Below are 26,912 nucleotides of genomic sequence, written 5' to 3' on the forward strand. Positions count from 1 at the left end.
CTTCAAAGAAACCCCTTCATTTCTTAAAACTCAAATAAAATGAATTCATTCAAAATAATGAATATGATTACAAACGATTTTGTGATTTAACATAGAGGATGAAGATACATGTATGTGAAAGATTCGCAAACAAAATTTGGTGAGAATAACATTCCATTTAGTCCCACTAGAGCCCCCATTGGACAATTTTCAGAGGAATTAGCACGGAAACTACCACTTTAATCAAGCTTCTACCTGCTTGGAACTGGCAACTTTTACTTAGCTTGACTGTAATATAATTAGAAAGTTCAGTAAGGACTATAATATGCAGGATTGTCTCAGGATTAAAGTAAGATTATGACTAATGCCCCAAAACCCTTCCAATTGACCATTCTGTTATCCCAAAAGGCAACCTGAGCACTTAACAAAAATTATTAAACAAAGCTCAAAATATATAGGAAATACACCTTGAGCACTGAATGAGTATAAGGAATCATTAAACAAGCACAAATTAGCAATAACCACTGTTTTGGGAGATGAACATTACAGGTAAACTAAGTAGAGATGCAGGGAAGAGTTGAAGTTAAGTCTCATACAGGAGCAGGTGATTGCTTTTCTTGCTCAGGACCCCTCTCCCCATCACCTTCTTGACCCCCTTTATATCCATCCTGTAAAAGTGTATGCTCGGTGGGTAAATTCTTCTTGGCTTTCCTACCCCCTTCAACTTTCCACAGATCCCACACCCGAGTTTTTGGTGGAGGTGATGCATCTCCGATGGGTGCAACTAATCCTGGCTTGCCATCATCAATAACCTCATCAATGAGCCCATATTCCTTAGCTTCCCAAGGATTCATGAAATTATCACGGTCTGTGTCAGCTTCAATCTGCAAATAACCACCCAAAATAGGAAAAAATAGAAAGCGTGAAGGAAAATGGAGAGGTAGTTGGACATTAATAAATATGTAGAGAATAAGGGAATATGATCTGAGAGACAACCTGCTCTATAGGCTTCTCTGTGATTCTTGACAGGATTTTGTTCAGCTTAATTTTGTGATACATCATTTCTCTTATTCGTATACTCATGTCCGTCACCTGGAATTACATGCAACCTTTACATGAGACACAACAAAGAGTTTTCCCTTAAGACCACTAATGGAGGGATCAGCCTCCTCTAAACATATCAAGTGTCCTTTCTGTATCAATATTTACCCAAATAGAGCCAATGCAATTATAAATGCAATACACATGTTCACTTGCACTTATAGAGAAAAACCAAAATTTGACCAGAATCTTGTAGCCTTGCTGTGTCAAGCTAGAATATAATCTGCCAAGGCTCCATTCTTCTGCTATGAAACTTATCTAGAAGCTAAAAATTCCTTTTTAATATTTAACCATAATAGCAGATTTTTTAATTTAAAAATCAAACCAAACTTCTTTTTGAATACACCATAGATCATTTCATACAAATATTTGAAAAAAACCAGTCACCAGCCCTCATTCTATACAGAAAATATTTGGCAAATTCAAATACAAAAATCAAACTATCAACTTCAAATGTACAAATGGTAAATGCACTCTACATTGGAATGTAATCAGCTATTTAAGGCTAACGCTTGAAGATCCAACTAGGTTAACCCTTATTCCAAACAATGTATTCGAGTTTTTCACTAAACAAATAAAGCTGTTTGCTTCTTTCTATGTTTTTACAGAGGAACAGCGAAGAAAACAAAAGTGCAGACCCAATGTACACTCAAGGAAGAAAAGGAAAAATTACAATTTGGGAGAGTCAGGGGCATTTGGTAGAGTAGTTTGAGAATTGTTGTTTGGAGTTTTTTGAAATACGTGTGGGTGAAAAAGTGTGTGGAAATGTGTGTAATATAGTTTCAAATGTGAAAATGTGAGTTTGAACTCACTCACCAAACAGTTAGAATTTTCCTCCCTCCTAAAGTCTAAACCTCAGCACGCTTTACATGAAAAATGAACTCTATTTAATTTATACCAAACAAGCTAAGGAGAAATCATACGAACATCAAGAGATTTAGAAAATAAAAGGAAAATATGCATATTTAAAAATGAAAAGAATTGTGTAAGGTGGACGTTACAACTGCCTTCAGGAACCCATACAGCCATGCCTTAAATTCTAGCTTGACAACAAACTTTTGGACCCTGAACAAAGAAAATCAAGCAAGCTGAAGGGAAATGACAACAAAGAAAAACATATCAGGAGATGATTAGTTGTTCCTTTCATTTAGAGTAATAGCAGTTAAACTAAACATTGTGTCCCAAACTGGATAAATAATATAATAAAAAAAGAATTGTCTGGCAAACCATTTTAATTTGTAAAAGATCAGTGTCACTCTCATCCTATAATGTCACATCCAATGAATTAATTCATCCCATATATGCTGGTAGTTATTGCTTGGGACAGAGGAATTTGATACCATATAGATTGCTTTGACATTTCAAGCAGAGGTGTAGTCTAACAGGTCTACAAATTATTATGCATTTGCTACTATTGCAAAAAGTTATGAAATGTGTAATTTCTCTTCTAATCTCACACTCATCCAAATTTCTTGGATAGCTAACATATATGTAAGGTCTGCTATGACTGGTCTCACAGCTATAATGCCAATATTGGTAGCATTTTGTTAGCACTTCAAACTGAAACAGTTAAACCAAATTAATGGTCATGGAAAAATACAAGAAAGCCCATAACTAACATTATTTTTGGATATGCACATGTGAGTGAAGTACCCCACATTGAATAATAATGATAAAAGTGCATGGTTAATATAACATATAGGGACACCAATTGGCCCAAAAGCTTAAACCAATTTGTTTGGGCTCAACTATGTTATATTAACCACTCATTCTTCTCATTAATATTCACTATGGGACTTCACTCACAAGTGTATACCCTAAAAATTATGATTGGTAGCTTATGGGGAAAGGAGAGCATAAGGTTGGGATGGAGATTCTCTTTTCTCTTGTTTGGGTGTGTAGAGGAGAAAAGGGAAAACTTTTTTAATTTACTATTGTACCCTTTCTTTTTCTTTTTTTGAGAAGTAACAAAAAAATTTATTAAAAAAACAGAAACCAAGTACACGGATGTACTCAAGGTGAAGTACAATTAAACTCTCAAACTACAATGCTTGATCATATCTTTTAGAGTAAAACAAGGAGAAGAATGAAAAGCAACACCCCAATCTAACAAGGTACAAAAGAAAAAGGTTTTAACATCAAGGATAGAGCATTCATATCCCTCAAAACTTCTAGCATTCCATTCTCGCCAAAGAAAACATAAGATGCAATATGGCACAACCTTCCAAAAGGCTATATTTTTATGCCTTCCAAAAGATCCCTGTCAAGCTGTGAACAAATCGATAACCCTCTTTGGCATAATCCATTGGAGTCCAAATAAAAAAAAATAATAATAAAATAAAAAAACATCATTTTCCATAGCTCGTAAGCTATTGGACAATGAAGAAGAAGGTGGTCCACAGACACCCCACACCTTTTGCACATGCAACACCAATCCAATACAATAATACCTCTCTTCCGGAGATTCTCAGTGGATAAAATCTTCCCTAGAGAAACAGCCCAAGAAAAGAAGGCCACCCTAGGTGGGACCTTCAATCACACACCAATTTCCAAGGGAAAGACATGCTATTAGATGCGGATAGGGAGTGATAATAACTTTGAACCTTAAAACCCCTGCTCTTGGTAGGTCTCCAATAGGGTCTATCCATCCCCTCACCCCTAATAGGTTTGGAATAAATAAGTTCCATAAAAGCAACTAGAGGATCCAGCTCCCAATCTTGGACCAGTCTAGATAATCGAACATCCCAATGGGACACCCCATTAGAGAGATGGAAAAAATCATCTATTGAGGATTCTTTATGACAACTGAATGAACTGATACTAAATAACTCCAAGAATGCCAACTGATACTATTGTACCCTTTCTTTGATGATTTAACATTATTTTCAGTTGGAAGTATTTTTGGAATTACACATGAAAGATTTTGCTCTTCCTCTGAATCTGCTCACCTTTGGGTGATTTGGTAGGATTAAAAAGGGGCTAAATCGAAATGTCTTTTCCCTCCATATCCTCCCCTCCCCTTCATTAATATCAGAATCAGAGAATTTTTTACATTCCTTCCTTTCTCATCTCTATACATCCAAAACTCCCCATCCAATTATGTCAGGATATAAATTTATTATAAATTGCAATTTAATAGCCCAAAAATTCAGATGAGCACTTACTTTGCCTCCAGAAGTTCCAAGTGGTTGATGGATCATCACTCTTGCATTTGGCATGCAGAACCTCTTCCCTTTTGAACCAGCAGCAAGGAGAAATGCACCCATAGATGCAGCAAGGCCCAGGCAAACAGTTGAAACATCTGCTTTACACAACTTCATCGCATCATATATACCCATGCCTACATGCATCAAATAAATAAAGTCATATAACATCATCAAATGTAGGCCAATGTGTTTATATGTTTACTGAACTCATTGAGGCTTTACCCAATTACTTGCAATGGCTACCAAAAAAAAAATCCTTTTTTTTTTTTTTTTTGGGTTAGCTCCATATATGTCCATTTAAGGAGGCCCATTGGGGTTCACAATTTTAATGACTGAATTGATTGTCATCCTAACAAACCCTCCTTCCAGAGGGTGTGAATTGAGGTGTCTACAGAGGGCTTGGGACTTGTTAACTGGTTAGATTAAATTTCAGGCTCCATGCATAAGCAGCCTTGAAGTTCTTGATCTGTGACTCAGAAGTTCCATAGAAGAACTTAAAGCTTGCAGATATGGCAGGAAGTAAGAACAAATAAAATATAAGATATAAACAAAGAATAGATCAGGCAAGTCCAACATTCATTAGTTAAACTAATTGTCAAAGACATTGTCACAATCCAATGAATAACTTAAGACATCAACATTATCCACACTACCCCCTATCCCTATAAGTCACCATCTCTGACATATGACTAACAAATTCATACACACATATTAACCAGATGAAACTACTTTTCATAGTTGAGTTCTCTGTCAAAGACATGACAATCTTATTAATATCTGCAAAATGATGCACTTAATCCCGTGTTAGTAGAACAGATACATTCCATATTAGAAAGCATGCAATCAATCCATTTCTTTATACAGAAAAATAATTGACCTCTTTGGCCTTTAACAGAAACCAAACCAGTACAACAACTTTGCACTATTTCTGATCAAACTTCTTTAATTTTATCAACTTCATTCCAAACTCCCTTCAGAATTATCGTGGGTACTTCACGATGCATATCCAAACTGCCAACAGGAATTAAATTAAAAAAGGAACTCAACTCCATACTTGGTCCACAATGACCCTTGGGTCAAATGGCATTTCCTAGTGTTTCTAGGAGAACCATCTAGGGTTCAAACACCCTTCCCCCAAAAATATATGAAAAATGAAAAACTGCATGCTTGGGTCCAACACCAATCCTCAAGGAATCATAAACTTTCTTGCAAAACCAACATACCCTCAGATTTTATCATATGTTTTATAGACACTGTTATCAACATAATGAAAAACACTTCTCCAAGTCAAAAGACAAACATGCCTGTTAGGAGTTTAGTTTTTTTTTTTTTTTTTTTTTTTTTTTTTTTTTTTTTTAGGATAAATCCTGCTAGGAGAATTTAAACTGAGCCTTTGTGTCAAATCTTTATTTACTGCTCAGTATCTAGGGTTTGATATGAGTTTCTTTCTTCTTCTTTTTTTTCTTTTTTTTTTTTAATCCAGCATGCCTTGGACAATGCTAATCAGTCCAAATCATTTTGAATATTAGGGGCATCTTCTCTAAAAACATACCCAAATAATGTATCTTCTCTAGAAAATTCCTTTTCAATAAAGCTTTTAGCTTGTCTTCATTAATCAAAAAGGTAGGACAATAGGTTTTTAATGAGATCTAGCCAGTATTAAATATTCGGTAGATTGCACAAATAAGCAGTCTGCAACATCAAATGCCATCCTTTGACATCTCCATCACAAACTTGTACACATCTAATGCATCAATATCTTTTACAGGCTGGCCCAATTCTATAAAAACCTACAAATTCAAAGTCCTCAAACAAACCAAGAACTACCTCATAACTTTCATAACAAATTTTGGGGATATACATATTTCAAGCGACCTATGTGTTATAAGTTTGCAAATCCAATATTCATTGATTAAGCTGTATGTGTTGTTCAGGCCAACCAAAAGGCACAGAAATAAGATTGAACTGAATGCTGAAAAAATGGAAAACATCTCATCATGTATTCAGACAGAAAACTGATCCTACTGCAGAAGTATCTACTTGTTACTGAATATTATATGTGGAAGCTGGAATTTACATAAAGGAAATCATGGAACATGGTATATCTGATATGTACAAAACATATTTAACTGTACTGTTGTTTTCAACAAGTAGTGCAATCCAAGAGCATTCTAGTAAAGGCAGATATAGGTGATGCAGACTGAATGGCGTTTTAATAAATAATAAGAAGGGAAAGCAGAGTATGTATTCTTCCCCTTATTTGGATGCAAGGTGGGAGGGATGAAGAAGAAAGGATACACACACACACACCCCCCCCCCCCCCCCCCCCCCCGCGGTGGGAAAAAAAAACTTTGGCCTCTCCTTTCTTCTAAAAGCCATTTGGTTCTTAAGTTCTTAACTAAACTTTCACTCAACTTACTTGTCAATTTATTCCTTTGAGGTGCTTATTACTTTTCCTTTTTTTACCTGCAGTAAATCCTTTGAAGTGTGTTCATTAAATTAGATTTTTTCAGCCAATTATGTTGACAAGCCTAATTGACTAAAGCATACTGCTATTCAAGCTAGAACGCTTATTAGCAATCAACTTAAATTCAAGTTTCACTCGTCTCATACAAGATGACCAACATAGATAGCAAAGTCCACCCTATTGACAAGCATCTCATTTCTTTTATCACCAGTCAGTATTAGCTCAGATACTCATAAAACATGAAGAGACACAACAATGATAAGCATAAGGAAAAAGCACAAGATCAAACATACCAGCAGTAATAGAGCCACCAGGTGAATTAATAAACAATTTAATATCTTTCTTTGAGTCTTCAGCATCCAGAAATAAAAGCTGGCTTATGATCAAATCTGCTGTCATGTCATCCACCTGCCGTCATTCAGGGGGAAAATCTGAATATTTTAGGGTAATATTTTTTTTCATTTTTTCCCCCCCTAGTTTTGGGGATATGGGAAGAGAAGGGGTTAGGAATGGGAAGAAAACTTGAGTTTACAAGTGTCTGAACTGCAACACATGCAATTAGAATCATTAAACATTAACAGCTACCTCAATTTTAACTAACAGGTTCCATGATTCCCAAAATTAAAACCATACACTCCCAACAGTTCATAGGAATGAACTGAATAGCTAATAACCAACAAAACCCATCTCAAAAACACAACCTTTCATTCACATAAGTCAACTTCAACTACTAGCAAATGTTGCAAATCATCAAAACTCACAAAAACCTATATCCAGACCCAATATTTTAAGCCAATAACAACCAGCTACCCTATACAGACAAACCCACCGCCTATCTGGAATCTCACTTCCCTATATCCTCAACAAAAGCAACACAGTACCAATAACCAAAAATCAGCAAAACCCATCTCAGAAATCCTACAACTAATTCAAAATAACAAAACAATTCCAACTTTTACAATTCTAGAGAGAGAGAGAGAGAGAGAGAGAAAGATACCTGAGAGCCCAAGAATAAAATTCTCTGGCGGATAAGCATGTTGGTAGTGTCAAGCTCCTCGAATCTGGGCAGCCATGGAGCTGAAGTTGCAGAGTAATCTTGGAAAACATCCCAGTTGGTCGATAAGGTCTGCTTTGAAGATGAGCTTTTCAAAGCCTTGATTGTGGAAATAGGTTTTATAGTTCTTTTTCTAATATTACTGATAAGACCAGTAGTGTTCTTCCTTATTATGGTCACAATTGGGAACTGTGAGTGTAGAACGCCATGGTTGAAGCACATAGAATTTGAAGGTGGGGTTGCACACGTCAAACTCAAACTCATCTCCATATTTCTCTCTCTGAGTTTGTCTTTCTTAGCTTGGGATTCTTGTTGAACCAACAAAATACTCCTAGTCCTAGGCGCTTCAAGAACTCCTACGACGTCGTTTCCCTATGCTAGTCTGCCTTCTATTCAAATATCAGAACCAAAGGAAAGTATATATTTATTTAGGCAAAAACGAAAACTGACCCGGCGTTCTATTCAAATATCAAATATCAGAACCAAAGAAAAGGATATATTTATTTAGGCCAAAATACAAAACAGCCCTTCTAACTTTTTAACGTTTTTCATTTCAGTCCTATAACTTTCAATTTTGTTATTTTAATTCTCTAACTTTCAATTTTTGTCAATCCAAACTTCAATCAGAACTCAGTTAAAGCTGCCGTTAAACTCACTGGAACGACGCGGTTTTACGCTTCTGTTTTTTATTTCTTTTCTTTTGGAATTAAAAGAAAAAAAAATCTGTAAAGAAAAAAAAAACGCATTTTAAGGGGAACCACGTCATTGTTCCCCTTCCCCTGAAATCAAAACAAACAAAGAAAACATTGAGTCAAATCCCTAACGTAAATCAAAACAAAGAAACCTTGAGAGGATTACAATCCAAAATTTTAAAAAAGGCAAGGGATCCCAAATCCTCAAAGGTCTAAAATTGTTAAAAGCACTCAAAAGCTGGAGGTAGAGCCGTACAGTTCTCTGCTTTTTCGCAACGCCTCCCATCTGTTTGTTTTTTTTCCTCAGAGACAGAGGCAGACCAAAACACACACAAATTGAGGGAGAGAAGAGTTTTCAAAGAGGACCCTTTTACTCTCCCATAATACCAAACCCATATTAGACAGCATAGTCGGTTCGTGTGTGAAACTTTTTTTCTTGACTAGACGCCAAGATCAACATTTTTTTTTTCATCTCTGGGTACTAAATTTCAATACCCATCTGGTACTTTTTCTTTTCCTCTTTTACTATGTTTCTGTTCTTGCTTTCTTTGGTTGTGGAGAAAATTTTGTTAATTTTTTTTTACTCAAACAAAACAAAACCCAGAAATTTTATAAAACTTTGGAAAGCAAAGTTACCCAAGGTTTCTTTGTTTTGATTTATGTTAGGGATTTGACTCAGTGATTTCTTTGTTTGTTTTGATTTCAGGGGAAGGGGTCGTTCCCCTTAAAATGTTTTTTTTTTTCTTTTTTACAGATTTTTCTTTTAATTCCGAAATTAAAAAAAAGTTAAAACAGCAGCATTTCAGTGAGTTTAGTGGCAGCCTTAACTAAGTTCTAACGGAAGTTAGGATTGACAAAAATTGGAAGTTAGAGTACTGAAATGACAAAATTAAAAGTTAGGAGCTGAAATGAAAAATGTTGAAAGTTAAATTGTTAGTTTTACATTTTTACCATTTATTTATTTACAATTCTATTTTCATTATTTTGGAAACCAGACAAAGTTTTTTTTAAATATTTTTCTTTATTTATTTTTGTCAAAAGGAAAAACTTGAGTTCAATGTCAATTTCTTGTGAGTTGCGTAACAACAAATCTAAAGTCACAAAAAATATTATCATATTTTTAACAATTGTTGAAATAATAAAATATAATTGGTGTACAATAAAAATGATATCAGTGATAGTTTCAATGAAAGTTAATCACACTATAAGAGCATTTATATTGGTCCGTGTATAATAGAAAAAAAAATGTTGAATTTAAACAGTTTTACCTAAAAATGACCCACATCAGTTCGCATATAACTGAGTAAATTTATAAGTTTATTCGGTATCGGTGTAAATTTACACTAATATTATTCATTTTGTATTTAGCTATTTATTCTTTATTTACGTATCTCAAGAACGAAGGAGAATAGTAAATGGAGATTGTTGTGTGCGAAGAAAATGAAACAATTTAAAAATCAAGAAAAATTAATATTTTAATGTAATGTTGTGTAAAATGGAAAAACGGATGTGAAATATTTTGAAAAGTGAGTATGAAAAAAAAATGGTTTTTATGCTAAAATAGACAAAAAAAAAAAAAAAAAAAAAACACGAATTAATACAAATGCTCTAACATCTCAACAAGTTGCAAAAAAGTTGTAAATTTTGTTGTGGTGACCATAAAGCCTAAAGAATCGGTGCCGGTACATTTGTTAATGGACCATTTTATGAAAGTTTTAATAGCACTTTCATGAGATATATAAAAACTTGTAAAAAAAAAAAAAAAGGTTATTTACTTTTTTCTTTTCTCATAAAGTTTTTAAAAATAACCAATGTCTTAAGGCATCCATTGACCCTTCTCAAAGTCAAAAGATCTCTTTTAAGTGGGGTGAGGTGAGAGAGAACTAAATATTGACTAAGTTCCAAATTGTTTGTGTAGGGGAGGTCTTGAACTCTAGTAAGAAGCCTTTTAAAACCTTAAGAGTAAATAAAAAATTTTAAAAAGAAATTCATTAAAAAAACCTTATTAGTATCTTGATGTAAATCATGTAATGCTGGTAACAAGCAATTATTACATTAGATTTTAGAAACTATGGGTTTTTTTTTTTTTTTTTTTTTGGGTGGTGGAGAAACGTAAGTGATATTTCATTGATCAAGAAAAGGGATAATTGGAGAATTATGGTGATCGTTAAAAAAAATGTCCATTTTTCTTTTCTTTTCTTTTTCAGTAGTATAATACAAAGTTATTTGGCAAGAAGGGTTTTATTTTTTACTTTTTATACCAGATAAACATGCAGTAATCATAAAAGGATAGCAAATAGGCTAGCTGGCTTATACAGAGTTCGGATTAAGTTTGCAAAAGTGAAAAAGAAAACTAGTAGTCCTAGCAGCAAGTTCTAGCACATGTGAAATCACTATCTTAGGTACAAAAATTACATGTGTGATCATTCCCTATTGTTGCAACTGAAAGAGTCCGAAGTGAGGGTTTGTTCCTGCCATGATAGTGTTCTTGAGTAGCCACAATTCTGAACAAGGCTTCTGTTGTTTCTCATTGTTAGAACTCTGCTGAATCCTAGCTCTTTAGCCTTTAGAATTGCCTCCACCAAAGCTTCCTAGATTGCAAGATATTGAGTTTGCCTCCCACTGTTAGCTCCTCCTGTGAACAGAATATTCCCATCTAGCTTAACGCCTTCAAAGGCATAGCCACATCTCTTGGATTTTCTAAACCTATATGCTGCCACTCTGATAAGTATCTGCCAGTTCTGGTTAGTGACAAGTTGTGAAGGCTTCTATCTAGTGCTGTTTTCCCGCACTTGATTTTGTTGAAAAGCTTCCTGGTACTGCTTGCTCACTCCCAAGTGCAGGAGATTGTAACAATATAATTCTCGGAGTACTGAGGTCGAACCACAAGGAGGAGGGTAAATTCAAAGAAAATATAATTAAATAACAGAATTTGGGTGAAGAAGAAAAATACTTTTGCTTGGTGAGTGTTAGCAAGAATAATGATAAAAACTAATTTAAATCAATAATGTAAATACTAGGGCATCGGGGCGTTTCCCTATATCGATATGAAATTCTTTGTGATCTAGGAAAATATCTATTTCATAATTGATTGTTCTTATACAATTAAAAACTTATGATTCGGTTGAACTGAGACAATTCAAGAACGCATGATAACCTCGATTAATAATGTGGTTAAAAAAGTTTTCAGAAAAACTCATTCACTTTAAAACCTTATTTCTATTTGAAACTATTAGAAATTCATCTAAACAATAAGAAAAACATGATTGAACTTATTGAAAGCATGGAAGAATTAATACATGAAAAGAAATCTAATTGAACAATCAAATATGTTATTGATAAAATCCTAGAAAGAATCACATTGAATATTTATACCGTATAGGAGAAACATAACCCCTACCCCTAGCAAAGAGTTTAGGCTGCCATTAGAGAAAGGAAAATACAATTTTTTCTCTCCAAAATTCGTTCTACACGGCCTCCCTCAAAACCCTAATGTCTAAGTGTCCCAAAAAAATAAAACATTTACTATTTTAATTTCCGTCCAGGTTTACAAAGGTAACTTGTGAGTTAATTTCGGCCTTCAAAAATTGAGAATTTCGAAAAACTCAAAACTGAAAAGTTGTAGATATTTAAGTCACGGTTCCAACCCATCTGGCCTTGTGTTAATTGGATTTTTTTGGAGAGAGATACGCCCAAAATATTGATCAGTGCTCAAATCAGATTTTTCCTTTTCAGATTCTGATTCTTTGATTTCTTTCCTTATTTGAAGCTTCCAATCATGGTAGACGATCCAAGCACTCCAGCTGCACCTCCTTAGACATTTAAGCATGGTCCTTTAGCTCCACTTTAATTCTAGTTTGACCTCCATTCTCTCACAAATTCTTGTAAACTCATCTTTCTCATATAATTTACTGAAAGTAGAAAATTACACACAATGAATAGCATTTTATTCAAGAAATTATGTAAAGATAAATAATAGGGACTAATGAAAATCATGGCTTAATTATACAAATTAAGCATAATAATAAGGAGATAACGCCCATATAAATATATAACAAGTATACATTTTAAGGCGTTATCAGGTACCTGCAAATGAGAGATTGAGAAGTGAGAACAACCTCTATTGGATTAGGCACCTTTCCTTGATGAAGGACCATATTTCTATGATTCCATATTGACCAAAGGATGGTGAATAGAGATTGCAAGAAATTCATTATGTTTTGCTCCAAGTTTTTGCTTGTGATGATGCAATTTGAAATCCATTGCTTTGCTATGCTGTGATTTAAGTCAGAGGTTCTAATCTCAAGAATAAAACCATGCCAAACAGCTCTTGCAAAAGGGCATAATATGAAAAGATGAGTTACGGTTTCCTCCTCTTCATCACACATGAGGCATTTGTTAGCAGTTAGAATACCTCTTCTATTGAGGCTTGCAAAGACAGGAAGACTATCATGCAGTATTTTCCAGGATGAAGATAAGAATTTTCAAAGGTAGCTTAACTTACCAAATCAACTTCCAAACAACTTGAGGTACACCAAAGGGGCTCTAGTTTATCCTGTTTGTGTGGCTCTGAGTTTGTTGGATCAGAGAGTAGGCCTTATAAAACTTATATTCTCCTGAGTTAGAATGCTTCCATAGGAGCTTATCAACAATGCCATCAGTTCTGGGGATTGGAATTTGCAAGATATCCTTACAAATGGGATATTGGTATAGTTTTTGACCATATCACATTTCTAGGATTTTGTATTAGTCTCATGAGGTCAACCCCAATACCATCAAGAAGATTATTCTCACTTAGGAAATGGTTCGAACAATGAAACCAATTTGGATGAGTGAGGGGGATTTGATGACCAATACCTATCAATTAGTGACCCTGTTGTAAGGAGGCAAACTGTGGTACTGTAATATTTTTCCAAATCCACGAGTGATGTGATTTTGGTTTATAGTCTTGCAAATGAGATCTAGGAAAGTATTTGGCTTTGAAAGTCCTAGCCAACAAGGAATTTGGATTATTCTAGATTCTCCAAATTTTGCTTAGAAATCATAGCTTGATTAATAAGACTGAATTTTTTATATCCAAGACCACCCATACTCTTTGGTTGGCATATTGTATCCCACTTGACCAAATGTAATTTCCTAACTCCAGGATCATGCCCCCACCAAAAGACTCTAATGATAGCATCCAACTAGTTGATGATAGCATCCAACTAGTTGCAAATAGTCTTAGGCACTCTAAAGCAAGAGAAGGCATAAAGAGGCATGGACTATAGAACTGAAGAAATGAGTGTAGTTATGCCTGCTTGGGACAAAATTTTGGCTTTCCAACCTTGAAGTTTTGTCTATACTCTATCAACCAAATCTTGAAAATCAATCACTCTCCTACCTCCAAGCTTGAAGTTTATACCTAGGTACTTACTATGGTTCCGAACTAGTTTAACTTGTAGAGTGCTAGCTAGGGATTCTTGAGTATTGGGAGGTATGTTAGGAGAGTAGAAGAGATCAAATTTATTGAAATTTATGCTTTGACCAGAGATTGAACATTACCACATGATTGTGCTCTTTAGGTTGGAGAGGGAACATTTATCATTCTAGAAGAGAAATAAGGAATCATCTGCAAAAAAAAAAAAAAAAGGTGTGTGAGAGAGAAACCACTTCTTCCTATTGTGATACCTTTAATTTTCTTATGATTTTTTGCTTGGCTGAGTGCTATAGAGAGAATGTTAGCACAAAATAAGAACAAATAAGTGAAGATAGGATCACACTGTCCAATATCTCTAGATGGGCAAAAAGGCTATGTAGGACTACCATTGAGAAGCAAAGTGTATTGAACAATAATCCAATTCACCCAGGTATTACTAAAGTTCATAGAGAGTAGGACAGCCTTAAGAAAATTCCAATTAACTCTATCATAAGCTTTACACGTACTAATTTTCAAGGCTCCATAACCTTTCTTCCTTCCTTTCTTTTTTCTCAAGGCATCAAAGATTTCATGAGTTAATAGTATATTATCAGTGATGTTCCTGCCTGGTATAAAAGCATTTTGGAAATGTGAAATGAGTTTATATATGAAGGGTTTTAATCTAGACACCAGAATTTTGGAAATTATTTTGTAGGTGACATTGCAAAGGCTAATAGGTCTAAAGTGGGATACATCCTCAGGAATAATGACTTTAGGTATAAGAGTAAGAAAGGTTTGATTTAGGGATTTGCGGAAGGAGCTTGAATGAAAAAAGGCATGCACAAAGTTGAGAATGTCCTACTTCACTATGCTCTAATACTCCTCGTAAAAGAAAGCTGGAATCCCATCTGGACCAGGTGCCCTATGTGGACCCAATTGATAAACTGCCTTTTCAATTTCTGCATCTATTACTGGACTATCAAGATAGGATTGTTGATGCTGATCAATTTTAGGGATAGGCAGAGTTGCTAGTTCCTCCAGTGAGGTTTGAATGGATTTTGTTTCTACTTAAACATATTGGTTTCTAAAGTGCTCCACTAAAGTGCTCTCAATTACCTTTAAGTCTTTAGTTGTATTTACATCAACTATTTTGAGATGTAATATTCTACTTCAAGCTCTTCTCTGTTTCACCACTATTTGGAAGTACTTGGTGTTTTTGTCACCTTGTACAATCCAATCACTTCTAGCTTTTTGAGCCCGCGTGATTTCTTCCCTAATCATCAAATTCTCTAACTCCTCTCTAAGTTCTCTTTCTCTTCTCAAATCTGCTATAGTCTGAATGGAATTCTGAATCTCTTGGAGCATCTGTTGTTGGTTCTTAATTTCCTTTTCCACCTTTCCAAAAACTCTTTTGTTCCACTCAATGAATTGCTTCTTCACATTAAGGATCTTATGCTGTAATTTGAGAGAACGAGAACCTTGTGTGTGAACATTAGTGGGTTGGGTCAAAAAATCTCTTTAACCCAACCTAACCCGACCCATGCACACCCCTATTAATTTATTGGCTATTCTTGGCATTGTATTATTGAAATTTTTTGTCGTTGTTGTTATTATTGGCTATTGTTGTTATGTCATGTGAGAACTGAGTATTCTTTTCTATGATTATGTATATTATGGTTGCTTTGTTGAGTATTCACACACTGAATCTAGATTACAGGAACTATATTCTTATTTTAAAATTTTTGTAATTTAGGACTTTTGATTTATATAAGTTATTATTATTTAAAAACTTTCATAAGTTATTAATAATACTATTTGGTTGAATGATAAGAAAAAGCAGAGCATGATAGAAGACAGCTACAACACCAAGAGTAGAAAAGGCGGGGAAATAATTGAAAGGGCTTTTTGGCATTGGTTTGATAGTCTCCCATAAATGTCTAGGGCTCTTTGATGGTGAGCATGCCTAGACTGGAGGATTTTGTGTTGATAAAGGAATTTGGATTAGGGTATGTTGGCAGACCTATGTGTTTTAGTTTTTATTTATTTTTTTTATTTAATGGTTTTTGCTTTGTTTCTTAGGTTTAGATGGTTTATCCTTGATCACTATTAAAATCTGTAGTTGAAGCTTGAATGTTGTAGTGTAGTCATTTGACAAATGCAAATTAATTGTTGTTTAATTTGTTGCTTTAAATTTAAAGGTGTTAAAATTTGTTGAATAAGTATTAATGATCATTGCAATAGAATACTTGCTTTCTAAATCTAAATCAAACGACTAGAAGATTATGCTTTATGTTAATTTGGGATTTTCATTTGAATAAAGCAAATTAATTTATAAGGCAATAGCAGTGTTATGGTCAAGGGTGAAAGTTTTTAATTTAAATACTGTCTTGGCTTTTGGATCCTTAGGGCATATTTTGATATGATTAGGCAAGATCACTGTGCAGAATCCATTGTGCCATTTAGAGTAAAAAATATTTACATTTTGTACTCTATGCAAATTGAGTGCAGTTGATTTATGTGTAAAAACTGAGGGCAACTAAACCAAAGTACAATAAAGAGGTTGTGGTATTGATGAATATCTACCAGATTTGAAAGCCATTGAAGGTAGTCCCTTTCTCTATCTCTCTTGCCTTTATTTTTTTTCTATAAACTATATATGGAGGTTGCCTTGGACCTAGCCAATGCACCACTCAAAAACTATGACAAGCTGTCTAAAAAATAGAGAAACCAAAAAACTCTTCCATTTTTCTTTGTTGTTCTATCTTTTAGGTTTTAAGTAGTTATTGAAGAGAGATACAACTTGATTGTTTACTATTTGATGGTGTTTTCTTATTTTATTTATTTAGTTTTAATTGGTTCAGTTGTGTGGATTGCAAATTGTCAAAATTGAACAATAATCAGCATTATTTTGGAACATGGGATGCTTTTTCACTATAGTGAGGAAGGTCAATTTACTTGCTATAGTATTGTGCCTTTTGTTTTTAGTATCTCAATGCATTATTTTTTATACCTTTCAAAAACTAGGTAGGATTAGGATATCCATGGAATGTTCTCACAACCCCCCAGTTTTTATTAGGTAAACCAATTAATTGACAAGAGGTTTATGTGTGGATTTCCATGTAGAAGTCAAATGGTTACAAGGATATTAGAGAGATTGCAGAGAAATGAATTCAACTATTTAGTTCTCTCTATTTCTTAGTCACAGCTATGAATGCAATGGACACATTTAGTTGATAAAAATTAATTTTACAAATTAGTTAACTAGAAATATGAGGTATCATAATTGCAAATTGTTCATAAAATCCTTGACATGAATAAAGGAATTGTCTTAGAGTGATTTGTAGGTAGATTTTGATACAGCAAAAACATAAAGTCAAATTTCCATTTTATATGTTGGGTATGATTAGGTGCACATCAATCAATCATTAGATTCATGCTTTGTTCATATATATATATATATATATAACATGATATAAATATATATATATATATATATATATATATTTATATCATGTTATCAACTTTTTCCAAGATGTGGAAGGAGTTGAACTATGTGACACCCTAAAAAATGTTGATAACTTATCAGCATGTTAGTAGAGTCCAATTTAGTTCTTTCTTTTTTTTTAAAAAAAAAAAAAAAAGTAAAGGAGGAATTATTCACTAATGGGACATGTTCTTTAGATGACTTGGAGATGGGAAATAACACAAAAGTAAGAGCAAAGAATACTCAACTAAGCTAGAAGTTTTTAAGTAGTTTTTGAGTTTCTCATTTGCTTTACTGTTTTTCTTGGTTGCTAATGTAAGTTTAGATTGAAATAATGAAAAATAGTTTATAAGAGATAGGGGAACTTTCCAAATTATTTTTTTCATCTGTCAAGGATACCACCTTCTTTGAAGTTGTGGTGTAGTTGATCTGATTAGATCATGTTATAAAGAATTAGATAATTGTAACATTTATACATGCATAATCTGCAAAAAGAAACACTGCAAGTTTACAACATAAAGGGAAGTTAAAGGATTTGTAATGTAAATGCACAGATCCATAAGATAGTTGGAGAGGACTAGATAATCTACTAGTGGTTTCTTTGCTATATTACATGGAGATTCATGTTGAGATTGAGTACTTTTAATGATATTTTTGTGTAAGAAATTGTTTGTAATTAAAAAGACTTATGTGCAAAGTAGTAGTATGATATAAATGTTTTGGTCTACAGACTCATCACATTTACTTGCCGATGCTGCTATGTTAGTGAATGCTTCAAGAACATCATGAAAGAGCTTGCCAAATCCCTTTTTCTCTTAAAATAGTCCCTTGAGTCCTTTAGTTCTTTGTTGTTGTTTCTGTTTTCTGTTGTTACCACTATTCATCAGCATGAACATTTTATACAATAATTTCTCCCTTACTAGGTTTGTTATTAAGGCTTAAAAGGTGTTGGAAGTTTTGGTGGAGACTAAATGTTATGTGGAAAAAGATCAGTTGGACCTATTATGATACTACAACATGCATGTTATTAGGGAAACAGTCTATATGTGATTTTTGATTGGGAGAACATGAGGATTTAGCTGTCTTTTATCTTTTTCCTTTTGATAAAAATAGTGGGTTTGAATGCATGGCTTATAAAGATAGTATTTTGACATTAAGCATAGTTCAAGTTTGGTTTGGATTGTGTTTGTCAGCCAAGTGCTAATGGACTAGGAAAGCTAAGGTGTAAAATATATTAATATGTAGGCTAATTTTTTTTAACACATTCAATAGTTTTTTTTTTTTAATGGTTAATAATAACTGCTTCAATAGTTTTCTGTTGCTAATGGACTAGGCAAGAATATTCAATATATATATATATATATATATATTTTAATAGAATAAATCAGATTGTCATCTTATGCAAAGTAATTTAGAGGATATTATTGGCTTTAAGGCTCTTTATTGTATGCATTTTCTTATGATACATTTTGGCTCTGTCTTTGTATTCAATATTGAAGTTAAGGTAGTTATAGTTTAGTGATCTAGGGAGGTGGATGAAAATTGTGAGTGAGTAAGATAATTGGCATATTCTTTCAAAAATTGTGCTTTCAATTGGAGTGACTAATTGGTTGCTATACGTAGAGCTCAACTTGGACATTGATGTTGAAATATGTTTGAGGAATTTCATCTTATCTTAGTTTTTTATGTCGCTCTTTTTTAGATAATGATTCAAAATAGTTGTTTCTTCAAGTAATTTCTATTTGAAACCGAGGTAAACTACATATAGTTTCGATAATGTTTTATAGAAAGAGAATGATTGAAACTTTACTTTTAGTTTTAATATAGAGCTATATTCCATTTGCAATGAGATGTTGACTCCAATTCGATTGATGATTTACAAGTCCCCTATCTATACCTGTTATCAATAAGTTATTTATGAAATGTTTTCCACATTGTCATTTGACCCTTTGACAATAGATTAATAGTTTTGTACATGAGCTGTGATGCCACTTAGGTTGATTACTTGATGAAAAAATTAGTCTCTTATTGGTTCTTTTAGTTTTTTTTTTTTTTTTTTTTTTTTTACCATATGGTTGATTAATTATCTTTTTATTTAACTAGTCCGTGCATCGCACGGATTTGCGACTAGTTAGATATAATAAGAAGCATATACATATATATATATATATATATATATACACATATAATTCAATTAAATATTTACAAGGATTAGAAACTGTTGGTGTAAAAATTATAATTGACCATGGAGAGAAAACCCACATTATGTCAACAAAGGTCATAAGAGTTAGTCCCAAGGTGATCTACACGATTATATAGAGTTTAGTGAGTCACCAGCACTGCTTTCACTATCTCTGCTGCCACTACTACTCTCACTCTCGCTCTCACTTCCACTTCCACTCTCGCTACTTTCACTCTCACTGCTACTGCTTGCACTTGAAGTCTGCTCCTTTCTTGCCTCAGCATTCACCAAAGATCTAAGAGCTTCTGCAGCATTGGAGCCTTTGTCCGTTTCATCATCAGTGACATCTACTTCAGCAATCTCATCATCAATTTCAACTGGATGTGTTAAATTAACATCAATAGCCGAGTCGAATTTCCTTTTGATGGAATTTTCTTTCCCAGACGTTCCACAACCATCATCGTAGTCATTGACTATATCAATATGTTCCTTCAATTCAAAATGCTTAGAGTTTGGTGATAAAGTCAAGGGATTTGGATGTGAAGGCGCATAATCTGCATCCTTCTCATCTTTAGCTTTTTCACCTGGGTCAGGACTCAGGAGGATAAATGATCATCAAAACATAAATGAGAAAACATATCCATATTTACATAAGGAAAGGAAAAATAGTCATTAAGGCTGATAAATGCAGACAAAATAAGGCACTTTACTGCAACTAAAACTGCTTAGTGATGAAGATTCAGTTCAGAAAAAAGTTGCATTTTCAAAATTGATATTGTTATATATTTTATTTAGAAAGATTGAAATATATTTTTCAAACTTCCATCCATTAACAATAGGGATGCGTTTAAAGAAAAGCAGGAGAGATAACCTGGTGTTAGGTTTTGCATCTTTGGGCAGGGTGATGAGGGAGACATGACTATCAAGCATAACTGAACTAATACTCAAGCATGTGTGTGGATGAGTAGCTTATGTGTCTATGTAAGAATTAACCAGAATCTATATATTTACTATATATATATATATATATATATATATATTTTTTATAGGACTATATATTTACTATTATTAATGCATAAAAAAGCCGAAACCACATGTTTATTGGTCTAAGGTTATGATATATGCCGCATTCTAAGAGAGGAAAAAAAAAAAAAAAAAAAAAAACAGAAGATACTTCTCTTTATTTAACATTCCACCTCATCAAAACTTTGCATTTATGTCAAAATATTAATTAATTGCTATGTGTTAAAATGGAGTAAATGCATTTATTGCAATATATTAATTATCCATGAATGGTGTACTAATTATTTATATAAAAGAATTTTAAATAGTTATTTTATAAAATTTATATAAGAAACAATTTATAAATAAAAATATAGATTTAGAATATCACACTCTTCCTCATGATTAATTGTTTTGGCAAGAATTGAAACAAAAACCATCAAAAGGTAAAATTTAATTAGTCAAAATATATAATTGTACACCTAAATTAGTCAAAATAGTTAAATATTTGTGATTTCAATAAAGTAATATATTAATATGTTCATAAATATACCAAAATTTGTATTTATATTAAAGTATTGATTAGTTGCTGTGTGTTAATAGAGTTAATGCATTTATTGTAATGTAGTAATTATCTATAGATGTTGCATTAATAATTACTAGTATAAAAGGAGTTTAAATGGTTTTTTTTTTTAAATAAAATTCATTTAAAAACAATTTTTTTGGATTAATTATCATACAAAAAGTGATTTGGAATTCGAAATTCTTATTCATGTTAATTTGCAATACTTGAAAAAAAAAAAAAGCAAAAGTAAATTAGTCAAAATAATTAAAGGTTTGTGATTTCACTAAAGCAAAATGCATGTATATGTGTGTGTGAAACCAACGCTGTATAGCCTATACTTATGTTATGTAAATAAAAAGAATATTAAAAGGGTAATGCAATGATTTTTTTGGTTATTTTCCTAAGATTTATATAAGAAACAATTGGTTGTAAATATAATATTGTTTCTCAAATATAGTTGCTTTGGCAATAATGTAAACAATTTATGTATTTGAGGGTTTCAACCAAATTGTGCACTCTTTTCAAACAACTAGTTTGAGTGGCACGTGCCCTTTGAGTGAGAAAATTAAGATAGAACTTATATTTGAAGAAGCATGAAACCATGTACCAAAACTTAGAGTAACTATTTAACATATGAGTATCTATTGCCATGATAGGTTTTTAGAACCTATTTGTTAAAAGTAATATCCACTAATTAAAAACTTCTAAGAATGATAACAAATATTTAAATCTTCCAAAAATAAGTAATTGAATAATTTTTAAAGACATTGTCATAGTATTTAAATTTTTGCAGTGAATAATGTCATATGTTACATTTTTTTTTTTGGTAGTATGTCATATGTTACAATTGAAGGTCTTCATAAAATACATGTAATTATCCACAATGAAAATTTTATTATTCATACTTCCTTTTTTTACTATCTTACATTTTATGAGTCTAGCTACAATGTTTAGCTTACTTAGTTTTTAATAAACACCCTTTTAAGTAAGAAATGGAATAAAAAAGAACAAGATAACAAATACACGAAGAAATTTTTTTGGATATTAAAATTTAATGGAGGTGTTTTAGACATTGCAGAATGTAACATTTTAGGAATCATGAGATTTTGTTATGGTTTAATTGAAAGTGTAATAGTAGGGGATATTTGCTTGGTTTTAAAGTTTAGAGAGGAATGGAACTACCTTAAACATAAAGGGGGCCAATTTTTATTTTTACTATAGGTGTAAAACTGTCTTTATATATATATATATGTGTGTGTGTGTGTGTATGCTTTTACTTTAAATTTTAAACAATGTGTAAAAAAAAAAAAAAAACCAAGAAAATTGTTCGTGAAATAGTGATTTTTATTTTTTTTTTTTTTTTGTTCACCAAATTTGACTAAACCAAAAAAAAAGTTTAGGAACACAACAAAATATCACAACATTTTTACAATACCTTTATTTTCAATCGTAGTGGATCTTGGTCTGATATTTTATTTTGTTTTGATCTATAAGGAATTTACACCTTAGTAGTTGTAAAAATATTGTGATAACAACAAAATATCATGACATTTTCATTATAAAATACATTTATTTTTAGTTGTGGTAGGTTCCAATCTGATATTTTATTATCTTATTCTATTTCGATCTATAAGGAATTGACACCTATGTCACAACATTTTCACAATATCTACATTTTAGTTGTGATTGGTTTCAGTCTTATATTTCACTATTTTATTTTGACTAATAAGGAATTGACACCTCAATAATTGTTAAAATATTACAAAAATTTGTTGTATTAGTATAACAGCTCCTAAACCAAATTAAGCACTCAAAAAAATAAAATAAAAAACCACCAAAGGCACTTTAGAAAGTAGCATGCTTCCAAAACTTGACTAAACCAAAAGTTACTATTCCTTAGTCTCTTGGCTCTTTTTATATAGTTATAATAGAAATAGAAATACATTTATGCATTTAGGGGGCGTTTGGTTTGCTTGATACTATATCACATGGTGATGTTAGATTATTGTAATGTAACATTCATGTAATCACATTAAAGCAATAAACATTACCTTGTTTGGTTCAATAGTTACATTACATGATATTCCAAAATGCAACATTGCAATGCTAAACATTTTAGAATGAATTTCCGCAAATGTCCTTTTAAAATAACAAAATTATATTTTTAATAAAAAAATCATATAATAACTAAACAAAAAGTTTTATTTTCCTCAATTTTCTCACCAACCAAACAACAACAACAAAAATAAGACATTTTTTTTTTTCACTTTCATGCAGTTTCTTACCAACCAAATATCCAATTTCCAATCCAATTTCACAAATGTCTCTTACAATCAGATTTCAAATTTTGTACATCACAAGAAATGCACCAAAGATACAACCATGTATTTTTCGAATCTAAAACTACAAAGTTGCAAGAGAACAAAAAGATACAAATAAGAAGGAATTATAATTTACAAACAGACTTATAAGAATAAAAATCTTGCTAGATAAAACCAACCATTAATGGTGTTTTCCCCTCCTTTAAGTCCTCTTCTGACGACAACCAACCCGACTAGAGCTTTTTCACTAAATCAATGAGATTAGGAGCTTCTTCGCAATGGTCAGAGCAATGATCGGCAAAGGAGGCTTGTCGAAGAAAAGGACACTGTTAGAGGAGAGAGAAATAAGGGCTAGGGTTTCAATTTGAAGAGAGAGAGGCTGAGATTGAGATTGGCTAGAGAGAGAAAGTTAGGGTTTAAATTTTTAGGATTTAAAAATATATGAGGGCAATTATGTAATTGAAATTTATTAGAATGGATAATTATGTCCATTGATAAATTATCACGTTTCCATATCTATGTAATTTAACATTGCTCCCATTTCATAAGATGATGTGATTAAGGTGAGGTGATATATTTTGTGATTTTAGATTACGGTAATCTTAGGGAAAAAAAAATCAAATGAACCAAATACCTTAATGTCACATTTCTGTAATGTGCATCACATGAAAGGGGCGTTTGGTTCGTCATAATGTGTTATTGATGAAATGTACATTACCTTACTATGACATTTAGGTATTTGGTTCATTTAATTTTTTCTAACATTACCATAATATAAGACTACAAAATATATCACATCACCATGATCACACAACCATTTTAAATGGGGTGATCTTACATTACTTATTGGTGGGGATGTAATAATTTATTGAATTCACAAAATTACCAATACTAAAAAAAATTATTTTACTCATGAGAATTACTAAAATAAAAAATAAAATAAAAAACCTCTAAAATACCCCAAAACCTCTAAAATGACCAAAATACCCTTAAAATTGCCAAAACGACTAAAATGCACAACAAATATCCAAAATATTCTAAAAACTTCCAAAATGCCCCCAAAACCTCCAAAATGACCACAATACCCCCAAAAAATTTAAAATGACCAAAATAACTTTGAAACCTCTAAAATTGCCAAAATACCCTCGAAACTTCTAAAAATGACCAAAAATACCCCTAAACCTAAAAAATGACCAAAATACTCTTGAAACCTCAAAAATGAGCAAAATACCATTGAAACCTCAAAAATGACCAAAGTACCCCTAAAAACTTTAAAATAACCAAAATACCCCCAAAACCTAAAAATTACTAAAATAACATTGAAACCTCTAAAATGACCAAAATACACCCAACACCTCCAAAATGAGCAAAAAAAAAAAAACCCTTGAAACCTCTAAAATTACCAAAAATGCCCTTGAAACCTATAAAAATGACCAAAATACTCTCAAAACTTCTAAAATGGCCAAAATACACTTAAAACCTCAAATGACCAAAATATCCCAAAATCTTAAAAATTACTAAAATGACCTTAAAACTTCTAAAATGACCAAAATACCCCCAACACCTCTAAAATGAGCAAAAATACCTCAAAACCTCTAAAATGACCACAATACTCTTGAAACCACTAGAATGACCAAAATACCCAAAAATCTATAAAATGACTAAAAATACCCCGAAATGACTAGAATGACCAAAATGCCTTTGAAATATCTGAAATGACGAAAATGCCTTTGAAACCTCTAAAATGACGAAAATGCCTCCGAAATCACTAGAATGACCAAAATACCCTCAAAACCATTAAAATGACCAAAATACTCCCAAAACTTCAAAATGACCAAAAATACACCGAAATCTCTTGAATGACCAAAATAACCTTGAAACCTCTAAAATGACCAAAAATACATTGAAACCTATAAAATGATCAAAAATACCCCAAAACCATCTTAATGATTAAACTACCTCGAAACTTTTAAACTAGCCTAAATTACCCAAAACCTTCGAAATAAATAAAAGTTTCGAGTATTTTATGTCATTTAGTGTTTTTAGGGGTATTTTGGTCATTTTTGATGTTCCAAAATATTTTTTGGTCATTTTAGAATTTAAAGAGTATTTTGGAAATTTTAAATATTTTAGGATATTTTGGTTATTTTAGATATTTCAATAAAATTTTGGTCATTTTGAAGTTTTAGGGGTATTTTGGCCATTTTGTAGGGGTATTATGGTCATTTTTTAGATTTTAGGGGTATTTGGGAATTTTAGAGGTTTCAAGTTTTTTTGCTCATTCTAGCAGTTTCAGAGGCATTTTGGTCATTTTAGAGATTTCAAGACTATTTGGCTCATTTAAGAGATTTCGGGGTATTTTTGGTTATTTTGAGGTTTCGAGGGTATTTTAGTCATTTTAGTGATTTTGGTGGTATTTTGGTCATTTTAATTAAATATAGGGTATTTTTGGAAATTTAGAGGTTACATGGGTATTTTGGTCATTTTTTAGATTTCATGTGTGTGTGTGTGTGTGTGTGTGTTTTTTTTTTTTTTTTTGAGCTTTTAGAGTTTAATTTGGTCATTTTGGGTTTTCCCAGGGTATTTTTTGGTTCAAGGGTTATTTTGGCATTTTTTGATGTTGAGGTTATTTTCAATCAATTTGTTATTATAATAATTATAATAATTTTAAAGAATGTTTATGAATCAATTTTATGAATGTTACTTTCTTAGATTATGATTGAAATGTAATTTAATGAACCAAAGACCTTAATGTCACATCAAAGTATTGTGATCACATGAATCTTGTTTTTCTTTTTTTTTTAAAGAATTTCAACTTATGGCGTTCGCTCCTAAAATTCTTTATCATTAGACCAAAACACTAATAAGTTTTAAATATAGATGGAGATTGAACCTTAAATCTCTTACACAACCATCAGAGACTTTACCAGTTAAGCTAACTGGAACCCACAATGAATCTAAGATTACAATGATGTAACATTACACCTTGATATAACATCAAGCGAACCAAATGTCCCCCATATTACCATATGTGCATCACATCAAGAACACATCACGGTAAATCAAACAACCCCTTAAGGGATACAAACCCACACCAAAAAATAAAAAAAAACAAAAAATCTTCGGGTGACTGAATTGCACAACTCGTAGATTGTTTAGGATTGTCAACTACACTAATCATCAAAGAATGAGCAACAGAACATACAGGGTCAAAGGGATTCAGACCCACAACAGTCCCAGTAAAGAAAAACTTGGCTAGAGATACAATACCATTCATGGTACCTCTAGAATTCTTCACAATTTCGAACTTCCTCTATGTAGAGGGGTAAAAGGACTCGAATCAAAGGCAAAGCTAATTTTAAAACGAGTCATAAAAAATAGTGCCAACATAATATGAAAAGGGAGGGCTATATTATTTAATATACACGTTAGCAAACTCTTTACCTTTTGGTTCACGCAAG

At 32.3% G+C, this 26,912-nt stretch overlaps 2 protein-coding genes across 2 annotated transcripts; both read right to left on the reverse strand.

The window, feature by feature from the left end:
* Positions 1-341: 341 nt before the first annotated feature.
* LOC126713814 (ATP-dependent Clp protease proteolytic subunit 3, chloroplastic) lies at positions 342-8,217 on the reverse strand. Its single transcript, XM_050413685.1, has 5 exons — positions 7,751-8,217; positions 7,047-7,161; positions 4,245-4,420; positions 976-1,071; positions 342-863 (listed from the first exon to the last, which is right to left on the reverse strand). The coding sequence occupies exons 1-5, from the start codon at positions 8,075-8,077 to the stop codon at positions 570-572; spliced, it is 1,008 nt and encodes a 335-aa protein (XP_050269642.1). The 5' UTR covers positions 8,078-8,217; the 3' UTR covers positions 342-569.
* Positions 8,218-19,692: 11,475 nt separating this feature from the next.
* LOC126699633 (uncharacterized) lies at positions 19,693-20,480 on the reverse strand. The gene is made up of 2 exons (XM_050397579.1): positions 20,435-20,480; positions 19,693-20,147 (listed from the first exon to the last, which is right to left on the reverse strand). The coding sequence occupies exons 1-2, from the start codon at positions 20,478-20,480 to the stop codon at positions 19,693-19,695; spliced, it is 501 nt and encodes a 166-aa protein (XP_050253536.1).
* Positions 20,481-26,912: the final 6,432 nt, after the last annotated feature.

Source organism: Quercus robur, chromosome 2, assembly GCF_932294415.1.
Source record: "Quercus robur chromosome 2, dhQueRobu3.1, whole genome shotgun sequence".
Taxonomy (NCBI): domain Eukaryota; kingdom Viridiplantae; phylum Streptophyta; class Magnoliopsida; order Fagales; family Fagaceae; genus Quercus; species Quercus robur.